The following is a 12,949-nucleotide window of genomic DNA, read 5'->3' on the forward strand; positions in this document are numbered from 1 at the left end:
AAAACGAGGGCTGCTGAGGTCACGTGTGGAGAAAGTTTCTGAAACAAGGTCTAAAGGTATTACGCTTGTCTGCATGCTTCAGCGCCGAGGGAGCAGAGGAGGGAGGCTGTAAAGTGTTTCATTGCACCTCGCAGCGCTGCTTCTCCTCCCCGGCGGTGACTTTAATGCGAAAGGCTAAGTAAGCATTTTCATCACTTCCTCGCTTTAGGCTTCCACTGTCCATGCTACTGAACAAAAAAACGGAAAAACCTGCCTGGGATGTTTTAAGTGCTTTGAGAGGAGGTGATACAGCGACTATGGAAGACAATCGGCGTAGTATTGCACTTTTCCCTTGACTACATGCTGGCGCTGGGGACGCTCCGGGGCAACTTGCGACAGCACTATGGCTGGGGCTCGCACCGGGGAACAAAAGGAACAAACTTCCCCTCGCTCCCTCTGCTTCCTCTCCACAAAGTAGCCTCATCTACTGAGGGAATTGAGACTTTAGGTGGCAGAACACAGGGAAGGGAAAATAGGCTGCTTCTACTTTCTGACAAGCAAGGTATTGTATTTTTAGAGGAAGGGCCCTCTTGAAGGTCTAAAGGGAGAGCAGCACTAACAGGTGCATTTGTAACCATCCTGCGTCCAGGAAGCCCAGCGTGAGTTTCGACTCTCTATTTCAACTGTGTTATGCTAGAGCGAGACCGAAGTGGTGTGGAGATAGAAATTACACTTTGCTTTTGGGTCAAGAAAGTGGAAGTACTGTATATGTGACCTAGAATATCAAAGGGAGCAGTGGCCGCAGATATTTCAGTACCGTCACAGCCTCTCATCCACAGGGAAAGGATGCCATTTACTGGATATCAAACTGCAGAAGTTCAGCGTCTACCTGCCAATGTTATTAAGAAATAGTTTGACATTTTGGAAAAAATGCTTATTTGCTTTCTTGCTGAGAGTTACTGTACGAGTCGATCAATACCACTCTCATGTCTGGCCATTAAACATGAAGTCGGAGCCAGGAAACAGTTAGCTTAGCTTAGCATACATTAGATACAGAGGAAACAGCTAGCTTTACATAGTTTGCATAACAACCTGCAAGACTCCACACAGTCTTTGTACAAATTAAACAAACAAGATATAACATATTAATTAGCTTTATTTAGATTTAGATTTTTACATTGGAAAGAGTCGGGCAACTATTCTCCCAGTTCAAGTATTTATGCTAAGCTAAGCTAAACCACTGCTAGCTGTAGCTTAACTCTTGGTAAAAAAAAGGGAATAAATATGTTTCTCAAAGCGTTGGCAAAAAGCTAGCCTGGCCCTGTCCTAAGGCCTAGCACTTCTAAAGCTCACTAATGAAAACATTACGTGTGGATTTGTTTAATCCATACAACTAAAGTGTGTTAACTAATGAGATTTAAAGATTGTGGTAGGGGGATTTTTTTCACCTTTGAACAAAGCCAGGTTGTGTCCCCCTGCTAAGCTACCTCTGTATGCTAAGCTACATGTAAGCTAACCCTCTGCTGGCTCCAGATTCATATTTAGCACATAGATCACATGAGCATGTTCACATTTAGGCCATAGTTGGCAATGGAGGTGGGATCCAATCATCATCCTACAAACACACTTGGCTTTTGACAAGAAAGATAAAGCTCTAAATAGATTATCTGTTGAAAAATTGGAGTAATAAATGTTGGAAAATGATGCTCTTTCACTGTTCTGTGGAGACCTGGACAGTGTTACACTTATTCCATATATGCAAAAAGTCATCCCAGTGTCAGTTTCTCCGGGATAAAAATACCCATTGTCCTTTAAGGCCTGACCTGACTAAAATTCTTCAGAGCGCTCATCCACATGCTTGCCCGTGCAGCTTCATCGGGGCCCCTGGCACAGGAGAGAGCCGAGCTTGAACTGCAGCTGAGACGCCGCTGTGTCAAACTCTATTTGTTCGAGGACTGGTGATGATGCCCAGGTGAAAGGCTCCATGTCAAAGCTGAAGCACAGCCGAGACTCAGAGAAAAGGATTGCATTAGAGGAGTGAAGGCAGACGGGAGCAAAGAGCGAGTGCTGTTAGATGGTGACAATAACACCAAATTTAGGGACATATCGCCCCGAGCAACATGTCATGAAAAAGCAAGTGGAAAAAAGAAGATCTGAGAAACAGACACCTCACTTCCACCGGGTTCAGAGGCAGCCTCTTGTAGGGCAATTTTTACTGCATTAGATATCAACCTGCTGCACTCTGATTTGTCATACATTTCAGGAAGAGGCCATTAAGAGCTTGGTGAGATTCTTTTGAAGTGTCAGCTCGACAGCTACGCTGCCACAGAAACACTTCTGTAAGTTGGGAGGGAGTGCCACCGGGGGGCTGAGGAAAACCGAGCAATGCTGCAGAGCCCGGTGGAGGTATAAAAAAAATGCTCCAGTATCTCTATGCGCTCCCTCACCTGCAGGGCTAGACATAGACCTCACTATAAAAGCTCTCCACAGAAGCACTGCAGAGTCCCGGAAGCAAGAAGAAGCTACAAAAAGTGAGATAGTTAAATAGTTAGCAGGGAATGCTCTCGAAAAGTGTGAATACGTTTGGCACCGATGAGAGCGAGGTGGGTTGAATATATGCTGGCATGCATGGCTGTGTGTTGTTGCGAGTGAATCTTCGAACGCTGCTCGCTGGTAATGCATGATAGTGCCTTTCTTTATAACACACACTGTTGACTCTGCAGCAACAAGGCCCAATAAAGAGGGTGATAGCTCCTCGTCTGCGCTGGCGTGGTGCGACGCAGAGGTTGTTAAAGATGTATGAATCTTTTATGAGGTGGGAAACGCCACCGTTGTCAATATCAGATGAAAAGGCCAAGACTTTGGCACCCGCCTGGGGGAGGGACTTCGCTGGATTTTCTCAACACGGTGGCCGCTGTAGCGCCGGATGCACCTACGTGTGAAGATCCTGCAAATTACTCAATTACACACCCTCGGTCGAGTCAATCGGATTCTTCGCTAACATGCACTGGTGGCGCTCGGAGGACCTCGCCCAGAGAATAATGATCCAGCATTACATTTTCAGGAGACTGTCAAGGTTTGCTTAGAAAGACACTCAACTTTCTTCTATAAAATGAGGCTCAGCAGCAGCAGATTGCAGCAGTAAACACTCCTCTAAATGGCCTATTAGGGACACAGTGGGGAGACAGAACATTGGACATAATTACGGCAGATACCAGAGCTGCTCTATGTAGGAGGAGAGTGATTCACAAGCACAGCCAAAAGTAGTGAGGGCTTTAATGATTTTTAGCCATGGTAAAATGTTAGAAACACTGACATTGTCTCTGTGGTAACAGGGCTGTCGGAGGCAGGGGAATCCTAAAATGTTTCACTGTCACTTAAGAAAGGCATGTTCTCAGGGAGTGAGCAAATACATGTGGTACATCCTCTTAAAACTACATCAGCCCCTCATGTGACTGCGATCATTTGAGTTAACCAGGTGTCCGCTCTGCTGCATGGGTCTGAAAGCTCTACACTCTTCAGTCACGGCTGCAGATTCAGACGTGATTCTGTTTTATCCGGCAGAAAGTTTTACATGAGCCAAACTTTTTCTCGCCGGATGGATGTGGTGCCATCCCTGCAGCTCGTTACACTTGAGGAGGTGATTCTCCGGTTTGTCGCGGGTAGCATGGCAGCGAAACAGTGGCACCTTGGAGGGAGATATAATTGATGCAGTGCAGCATATCCCGGTGCGTAGCGACTCATCATCAAACGCTGGAGGAAACAAAGATAAAACTGAGACAGCCTGACAACACCTGCAGAGGCATCCCTACTGTACGTCTTATGTTCCTGATGAGGAAGACCCACCACGAGCAAAGCCTTCCTGTCATCTTTGTGTTCTTCTCGCTGTGCTTCTGCCATACATACAACATTTCCAAAGAAACTTTAAGGAACTGTGTGACGTTTTGGCGAATACATTTATTCACTTTCTTGCGAGTTAGATGACTGCCTCTCTGTTAAATGAGCAACTGTAGAGCAGGTGGTTAGCTTAGCTTAGCACAAAGACAGGAAGCAAAGGAAAACAGTTAGCTTGGCTCTCTCTAAAAGTAAATATATACTGTATATATATACCTACCAGAGCCTCAAAAACTTATTAACTTATTATTATTGACTTATTAACACATCTTTTTTCTTACATGTGGACAGAGGCTGACTGTTTTCCTTTGCTTCCATGCTAATCTAAGCTAACTAGGTACATACAATATTTAACAGCTTGTGGTTCAAACTTCTGCTCAATTAAAAGGATAAAAAAAGGGTTCTTTCAATATCAACGCACCCTGTGTAGGATCAGGGCAGGGATACGACATCACTCAGGTAAACTGTGCGCCATTTTTAAACCACAACGAAGACAACGGCCAAGGTAAGGCTACGTTTCATGGCTGTGCCTGCACTCGAATGCTTTGAGACGCAGCAACGACTTTTTTGAAGTGAAAAAGCAACACACCACTAAAACTTTGTGTTGGGCACAGATTTACTACAGCTAATGACTAATAGATAGCCACAGACTGGGAAACACAGCCGGCTGCATGAGCCAACATTAACTGCCAAGAAGCAATGGCAAAGAGAAGCAGAGATGGCCCTGCTAGCTACGGAGGAGGCAGAAGCTAATGGCGGGCTAACAGTGGCTGCTGGTGGTGGAGCCTATGTGGCAAGTCTACACTTAGCCTTATGGTGTTTAAGTATTTTTTTTTTTTTGGGTTAAAATGAAACAACATGGCAAGATCTGAAAGGCGATGGAGCCAAAGCTTTTAAGCACACGGTGATGGTGCTAATGTACTGCAGGACACATTGAGCTAGCCGGCTAGGACAGCAGACTCTAAGCAAATGTGTAGCTCAGCATGTGTCTCAAACATTAATGTGGGCAGCGTGACGCTACACAGACCAAAACAATTAAACTAACGTGTCCTCCATCCCTGTTTGAAAGCAGCAGAAGTGGTGCGCAACCATCCTATGTTTGCATGTTTTCTCTGTGCTGTCAGTGGAGCCTGCAGGATTAATTGCGCTGCATTGTTGCTGGTCCAAAGCAGCCAGCCGCGGATATCAGGAGGTGGCTGAAGCACAAAAGAAGTTACGGGAAACCAAAAGGGCCGTGACTCATCGACGCCACTGCTTTTTGTAAAGATGGGGCAGAAAAATCATTTTGTCTCTGAATAAAGTGAAAGTGCCAGGGAAGGATTGGTCTGGGCACAATAGCTCTTTTGTACCTGGTGTGAATAACAAATAACTTGTTATGCACAAAGACAGAAGTTAGGGAATCAAATAGGTAGTAATTATTTGACTGTAATAAGAAGCACACAATACATAGGAACAGGTATGTTAGTTCAGTCAGTTGTGGGGGGCCTTTCTTTATACAAGTGAACATATATTAAACATAATATTATTAAACTTTCTTGAGTTTTGATGAGATGTGGAGGTTAGTTGAGCATCACACTGCATGCAGTTATGAAAAGTAGTGAAATTGCAAATCAAATGCATCTTGATTTGACTTTTTAATCATGATTGCAAGCAAGCAGACATGAACTGTTAATATAATGCACTGACAAATCTGGTCATTGTGTTCAATCCGGTTCTAAGGAGATATCTACACACTACAGTGTGAATAAACTAATACACAGTATATACATATCTTGAGAGAGGATGCAGATCACTTAATAGCCTTTAATGATTAAATTATTTAGATGCTGTTACATGAAAAAACTTGAATTTCATCCAGCTGATATATGTTTTCCATATTCACAGATGTTGTTCATGCACATTGGGTATATGATGAAGTGCTCCCATATACAAACTGTGGAGTTCCGTGAAGAGCTCTAAATATTAAAGACTGGTCACACATGACGCCTCTGGATTAATTAATCTTTGTGTTATTGATGTGTTGTGTTTTCTTATTCGTACACTTAATGAGGGAAGTTGTCCTGAAGAACTAACATATTCAACTAATGTAGTCAGTGACAGAGATGATCAGCTGATTTTCAAGTTAAAACACAAAATTTCCGCTTCTCCTGTGTCCCGCTTTTGTTGCACATCATTCTTTCACTGAAGGCCTGTAGATGTTGGGTTGTTAGTTAGAATTTGAATTTGTCATCATTATACATTTCATATACTGAGAATTTAATTAATTGAGACAATAATGAATTTAGCAACAATGAAAATACTAACTTGTTGTCGCACTAAACTCCTACAACATGATATAACGCTACGCTATCTAACGCTACCTGGTTCTATGGTTGCAAACACAAATGGCCGACTTGTTGGAGGGTCCACAACCGAAAAGAAAAGAACAGGGTCTTCTTTGCAAGGAAGAGTCCTCCCCTGCCTTATTAAATATTCATGCACTGAAACACCAGATCAATCAGGCCCGCTTACTGCATGCCACAGACATTACTGAGGAAATTTCTTCATTTGGTGGCACGATCAATAGCTCATTACAGCAGCTTTACACTGGGTTGTCTCTGGTCCTGCCGGCTTAATTCCCTCTACATCACAGGCCTATCTTAACTGTCCATCTTCATCACATTACACAGAGTTCTGCTGAACAACACTTCCACATTATGCCTCACGCCGACTCACTTCTCCGCGAGTGGAGTTTTTGAAAGTGCGATATTGAGAGTTGTGGACGAGTCTCAGGTGATGCCAGTGGGACGTATGAGGCAAATCAATACTGCGGCAGTAATATAGTATATGCAGAACAGGGGCATCTATGTGGGCGGTGCCATGCCTTACACATGACACAACTTTGAATTCTGAGTAGTTAAATGCAGCTCATCCAGGGAAAGAGATTTCACACTTGCCCGAGACAATATTTTAGAAATAAACAAATCATAGGAGATGAGGAAATTAGGAAAGTCAGGCGTTCACAGGCAGCATCAGGTGTCTGCTCGCAACAGCTGGTAAAAGCATATGCCAGAAACACTAGACAGGCCAATATTCCCAGTGACAATCTGCATGACAATTTTTTTTTTTTCCTGGTTTGGTGAAATCACTCCGTCACAAAGCTGTGCCGGAGTGAATCTCTGCGCTCAAATCTGCACCATTATGCTCAAAACGCCTGTCGGTCGCTAATGAAACTGAGCTATTACTTTTTTAATTCAAGCATGAAATGACAGCAGACCTCATCATAATAACATTAAAGCTCCCCTCCTTAGTGTCAAGCGGAATGCGATGATGTGCTGAACTGAATTCCCATCAGCGGGAATAATTTCATGGTAATCTCTAATAATTATACGCGGGGCGAGTGACAGAGCGGCAGGAGGAGCCACGGATGAGGCGCGGCAGGGATACTTGTGGCGCTAAATTCGCGCACAAACACGCATCAGCTGAGCTATCGCGCACATTGTAGCAACTGTTCTTCACGGTCTCTGATAAAGTCAGCTAAGGATGCTTCCATGCAGCTTCACAGCGAGAGGAACGCGTCAGATCGAGGCCACCTTTGGTCGCCTCTGGGCCGGCGTGCCTCCACCCTCAGAGGCTCCCTCACACACACACTGCACACACACACACGTCACAACACAGAGGAGAGGAACCAAAGGGAGATGAAAGGGTGAGATGAAAGTAAAAGCAGGAAAAAAGGGAGACGCAAAGTGACGAAAGGGAAAGGAAGAGAGGAGCAACTGCAACAAAGCCAAAATGCATGAGTGGGTGAGGAGCTCTGCCACTGATGTCACGGCCACAATTAACACTTCGCTGTCTCAGACTCGCTGCTCTGCCGGCTTGGCTCGCTGCGGCGCCTCCGTGTTGCCGCATTAAGGGCCAGCGCCTGGACGCAAAGCGCGCCAGGTGCGCCTCCGCGTCAACGAGCCGAGCGCTGCCACGGTGCGTCAGTCAGAGCCCCAGTCTGGCCTTTCCAGAGCCGCTACTCCCACTCCCACTGCTAATAGCTGGCCGGGATGTGATACTCGCCCAGCAGGGCTCCTCGGCAGAGACGCTGCGGTGCTGTACCGTGTTTTCACTAACAAATGGCCTTCTGTCGGGAGGGCTGCGCGTTTTGTTTCTTTCTATTTAAAGCAGAGTGAGATAGGAAAGTTTGTTCCCGCTCCTCTTCCTCCACTCGTCTGCTCTAATGACGCGACGCGCAGTAGGCAAGCAATTCACCTAGAAGACTGCTCTTACATAACGAGCCGCCGGAGCTGTGTAACCATACAGATGATGCTTGATTCACTGCTTCATGGTGCTGCTGGAGCACCTGAGGCCATGTCCGGTGCGCAAACGGCACGAGTGAAGCTCCTGTGGAATACGCGGCCTTTATTAAACCCTCCGCGCAGCCCCCCTTTGACATCAAACAGCAGTTTGGGGGAAGCTTTTCTCTGAGGAGCCTGGCTCACAATCAGCACCGCTCTTCTTCCTGCAACATCAAATTACCCGTGGCTGAGCTATCCTCGCTCCTGAACCCTCTCCTCCCACTGAGTTGGGTTTATAGGCAGCGGCCCGGCCGGCGGGGGTAATTTCTGCCACCACTCCAGGGAAATTACTTTGCGTAGTTAGAGAAACGGCAGTTTGTGAACTGCTTTATCAGGCTCCTCGACTCCAATAACAAGCAACATTTGGATGCCAGCAAGAAACCTCTCACATATCCTCAGTACAGCAGTGCAACTGATGAGGAAGCAAGTGTTTGTGCATGCATGCATGCTTGAATTTAGTGGAGTTGGAATTGGAATTTAGTTATTCTTTGTTGACATGTTTGAAATCTATCTATCAGTCCGTCTATCTGTCTGTCTAGAGGCACATTTGAGCAATTGTTGCTGCAGGACTGACTTCCTGCAGTCATGTTCTGCATGATTGCACTGTATGTCAATGCATAAATGTGTGTGTGTGTGTGTGAGAGAGAGAGAGAGAGAGAGAGAGTGTGTGTGTGTGTGTGTGTGTGTGTGTGTGTGTGTGTGTGTGTGTGTGTGTGTGTGTGTGTGTGTGTGTGTGTGTATCTGTTCCCGTTCCCCTACACTGAGTAGTTCAGCTGTGCCTCGCTTGGACTGATGAATAATTTCTGCACAGTGCTCTGCTGTGGCACGTCTGGTGCAGCCTGACTGCACCACACAGCTACAGCTCTGCATTTGCATTCAACACACACACACACACACACACACACACACACTTTTACACTCATGAACACCAAGCCTGCTCACTGCGCCCCCATCCCAACACCATCCAGCCTGTCAGCTGCTTCCCTGCGTGGAGGGGATGCAACAAGCTGCTAAGCCCTTTTTAAAGCAACAGCAATTTCCTATTAGTCAATGTCATCTCGCTTCTTCTCCCAGGGTTACAGCTGGAGAAAAAAAAATATGTTCACTGTGAATCCAACAAATGGGACAAAAACAGTCAAACAAGCAAAAAAAGACTAAATCCACAACTCTTCTGAAGCCTTGATTGTGGATTGGTGGCATTTAAGTTCAAGGCCAGAAAAGAGGAGAAATGAAATAAAATGTCAGCTGTTTTTTTGAAGGGGGCAGGCATGCTGATGTGCTGACCTCTAAGTGCTGTGGTTAAAAGGTTGGTGGGGGTGCAGGACAAAATAAGGAATAGCTTTTTCTGAATAATAGGAAGAGACATTTCAAAGATGACTGTGGATAGGTGGATCTCTTTGTGTAAAAACACTGACTTAGTCCAGAGTCCACTCTGTGTATGTTGTTCCCTTAGATCCCTGTTGACATGCGGACACTGTTACTTGTTGTGCAAAACGTGGCTGATCACAAAAAGAGACATTACAGCGCATAATGCGTTTTTAAACATCTCAATCACGCCTTGACAGAGAACTCTCACGGCACAAATGGCCGTGTTGTTCAAATTTACATAAAAACACGAAGTCCCTTCTCCATTTCACAGCAGGCTGCGCATCTGTGAGCAGCTTAATAAAGGGGAAACCACAGGCAGCAGTGCCAGCGATATGTGCAACCGAACACCTCCGTACTGTCTCGGGGTCTATCTGGAAGACCTCCAGCGCTCTGCTCCACCATCTCTCCTGGACGAGCGCGCGCGTATTTCCAGCCATGACGTGCCTCTCGGTGCATTTCAGCACAGATGAGCAGATCGTGTCATCAACTATCTTTGTCAACAGTGGAAAGTCTTCCTCGCCGTACAACCGCACATTTCCAATCTCAACTCCTTTTCAGCTTAAGAAATGCATTTTGACTAGGTGACACATATTTTCATTATAGTGCAGTACAAGAGCCAAGAAGAGGAAATAATCCACAGCCTGTCGCCTCTTTTTTATGAGCATACAATACAAACTGTCTTCACTGGCTTTGTGCCCAACAGGTAAAACAGCATTAGTAATCTGGCTGGGGTGCAGCAATACTGTATTTATGACAAAACGAATTTGCAGACACCTCTGCTGCTGCACAGGAACCCTGGGGTGACTGTCTGGACAGGCAGCCTTCACTGCCAGGCTACCGCGTCTGAATAGACAGCATGCACGCTGGCTCACAACTCCTTCCATCCTCAAAGACATTTAAGTGATGCTACAGCGAGCCCTTTCATCCGGAGTCATGCAAAGACAGAGTCAAATGAGCGTCTGCGCTGCCCATTCCTGCCAATTAGCTCATTCAGACCACGACGGTGCAGCGAGGTGCATGTGTAAGTTTGGACACGGCATGGGAAATTGTGCTGTCAACTTCTTGAGCGGGAGAGACTGCAGAAAAGACAATAGCTGTCAGCGAGCAATGCGCAAAACAATGGAGCGCTATCACCGCCTCTGAGATCTGCAAGAAGGCACGGGGTGATCAAAGGCTCCGGGATAAAATAACATCTGTGAGGCGAGCCGAGTGATGGGCGATCGGCAGTCTTCATCCCACACACAAGGCACCGTGAAAAAGAGAGCCGCACATATCCCCACAGTGCACGGAGCTGCGCTTCAAGCGCAAGCGGCAGGAAATGTACTCACGGTCCTGAGGAACTGAATCTCATCCTCTCCTTCTCCACCTTCAGCCATGGCTGCAAAGGAGCCTGTTCAGACTCGGGAAGCCTCCGCTGGCTCCTCTCTCCTATCGATATTAGCATATAGCTAATCCGCGGCCGTACAGCGGGGGAGACTACCGCAGCATGTGTCACTCAAGCCCCCTGTGCTCAAGCGCCCGGCTTCACCGCCCGGAGGAGGAGTGTGTGTGTCAGCATCGGTGGGCTGGAGCAAGTGGGGACGGTGTGGCGGGGAGACAGGGAGAAGCCAAGTCGTGGAGCCGGGATACAGCAGCGGGGTCTTTATGTTCGACGTCACCGGCAGACCTTATTAACGCGCCCGTGAGAGCGCGAAGGTTCAAACAGGGGAGGATTAAATGCGGCCAGATGATCACCACCGCCTAGCCGCGGACTCGCTGTGATGAGGAGCCCGATCGTGCAGTATGCAGGAAATTCATGGTAGCTGCCGTTTCCAGAGCGGGTCCAGATCAGCACCACGGTCAGCACCCCGCAGCACGGCAGACCTGCAGCAATGCACTGCAAACTCCCGCGCACCACAGCTCATTTTACTGCCTGATTTTTATTCATTACTATCATCTAATTCATTCCTGAAGAACACTGACATAGTTTAGCATTACAGCCCATGGGTTTCTATTGTGAGAATGTGCTATTTGCACGGTTGGAGTGGGAAAAGCAGACTTATAGGGCAAACTAACCCATTTTCAGATTTAAAAAATGCATATTTTATTCAAAAACATATAATCTGCAAGCTGTGTTTTCTGTGATGTGGCCATACTATTAGCCACATAATGAGAGAACATCTGCAAAAAAAATGCTGATACTGCGCACTGTGTCATGAGTCTAAGAAGGTGTAGAACATATGCCAGCCTGCAAAAGCTGACATTCAATTGTACATGTGTTCAAATATTTAGAACATTATGTCTGGGTGAAAGGCCATTCAATTATTTACATTAAATGAGATTAAACTCAATGAAAAATTCATGGTTGCAGTGCAAGTTCATTTCACATTTGCTGCGGACTGAGTACAGTGACAGCAGCGATCAGTCTGGTCGACCCGCAGCTGACTCACAGCTGACCAGCAGCCTTTAGTGAAGCCTGCTCATCTCGACAACTGAATTAAACACTTGTCTCCTTATCATGATGCTGTGCCGCCCTCTAGTGTCAAGGCTGTGACCTAACACCTGCCCTCCTGACTTTGTTTACTCCCTCCCCCTCCCCACTTCTTTCCAGTTGAACTGTTTGTTCTTCCTTTATTGTTGCAAATTATCTTAATCCCTTCATTTCTTTATTGGCCAATTAACATCCTGTTGAAACAAGCAGGCCAATGACAACGTTCATATTTCAGTACCACTTAGAATATTTTCTCATATTTATTTGAATTAATGAGTTATACTTAAAGCACTATGGGCCCTTTCTTCTAGATGTGAGCCATATGAGCTGAAAGTAAGTGACTCATTCAAACTCTACCAGGACAGTCAGATGTGTGCCATTATTTCTTGAACTTTACGGCAAAGTCTGTTATTCCAGCTCCCAGATATAATGTTAATTTTCCTGCCTAACTTTCCACCACATTTCTGTGAATTCTTTTACAGTGTATCTATGCATATGTTTCCATATATGTCTACATATATGACTTTTCCCCACATTTTTTTTTTTGTCTGTAATCTAAATTAACATGACTGCCAGTTTCTAAATAAGGACAAATTCCACAAAATATTTTTCACAAAAAATTAGATATCCTACTGCATGAAACATACCTTCCTTGGTGTAGATGAATGTATAAGTTTTGTTTTGTATTGACACAAGTTACTAGTGTAATTGTGATGCACGCGTTAGCCACTAGGTGTCTCTGTTTCGTAAGAAATGGCGGCACCTCGGGCCTTCAAAGAGCAGATACTTTCACTTACCCTGCAGTCATCTCTCTGCGTGTACGACAGACTGCCAGTGTTATGCTGGGAAATACTGGAAACCGTTACGACTGTAAAATTACATCAGCTTCTGCTACACTTGGCTCCCTCTCTGCAGC

At 45.8% G+C, this 12,949-nt stretch overlaps 1 protein-coding gene across 1 annotated transcript in view; it reads right to left on the minus strand.

Moving 5' to 3' along the window:
* Positions 1 to 10,939, minus strand: part of LOC121618556 (ryanodine receptor 3-like) — a 105,345-nt gene extending 94,406 nt beyond the window's left edge. Inside the window, exon 1 of the mRNA XM_041954059.1 lies at positions 10,892 to 10,939. Within this exon, the coding sequence (XP_041809993.1) occupies positions 10,892 to 10,939 (48 nt within the window). The remainder of the gene's footprint in view (positions 1 to 10,891) is intronic.
* Positions 10,940 to 12,949: the final 2,010 nt, after the last annotated feature.

The sequence above is a fragment of the Chelmon rostratus genome, chromosome 15, assembly GCF_017976325.1.
Source record: "Chelmon rostratus isolate fCheRos1 chromosome 15, fCheRos1.pri, whole genome shotgun sequence".
NCBI lineage: Eukaryota > Metazoa > Chordata > Actinopteri > Chaetodontiformes > Chaetodontidae > Chelmon > Chelmon rostratus.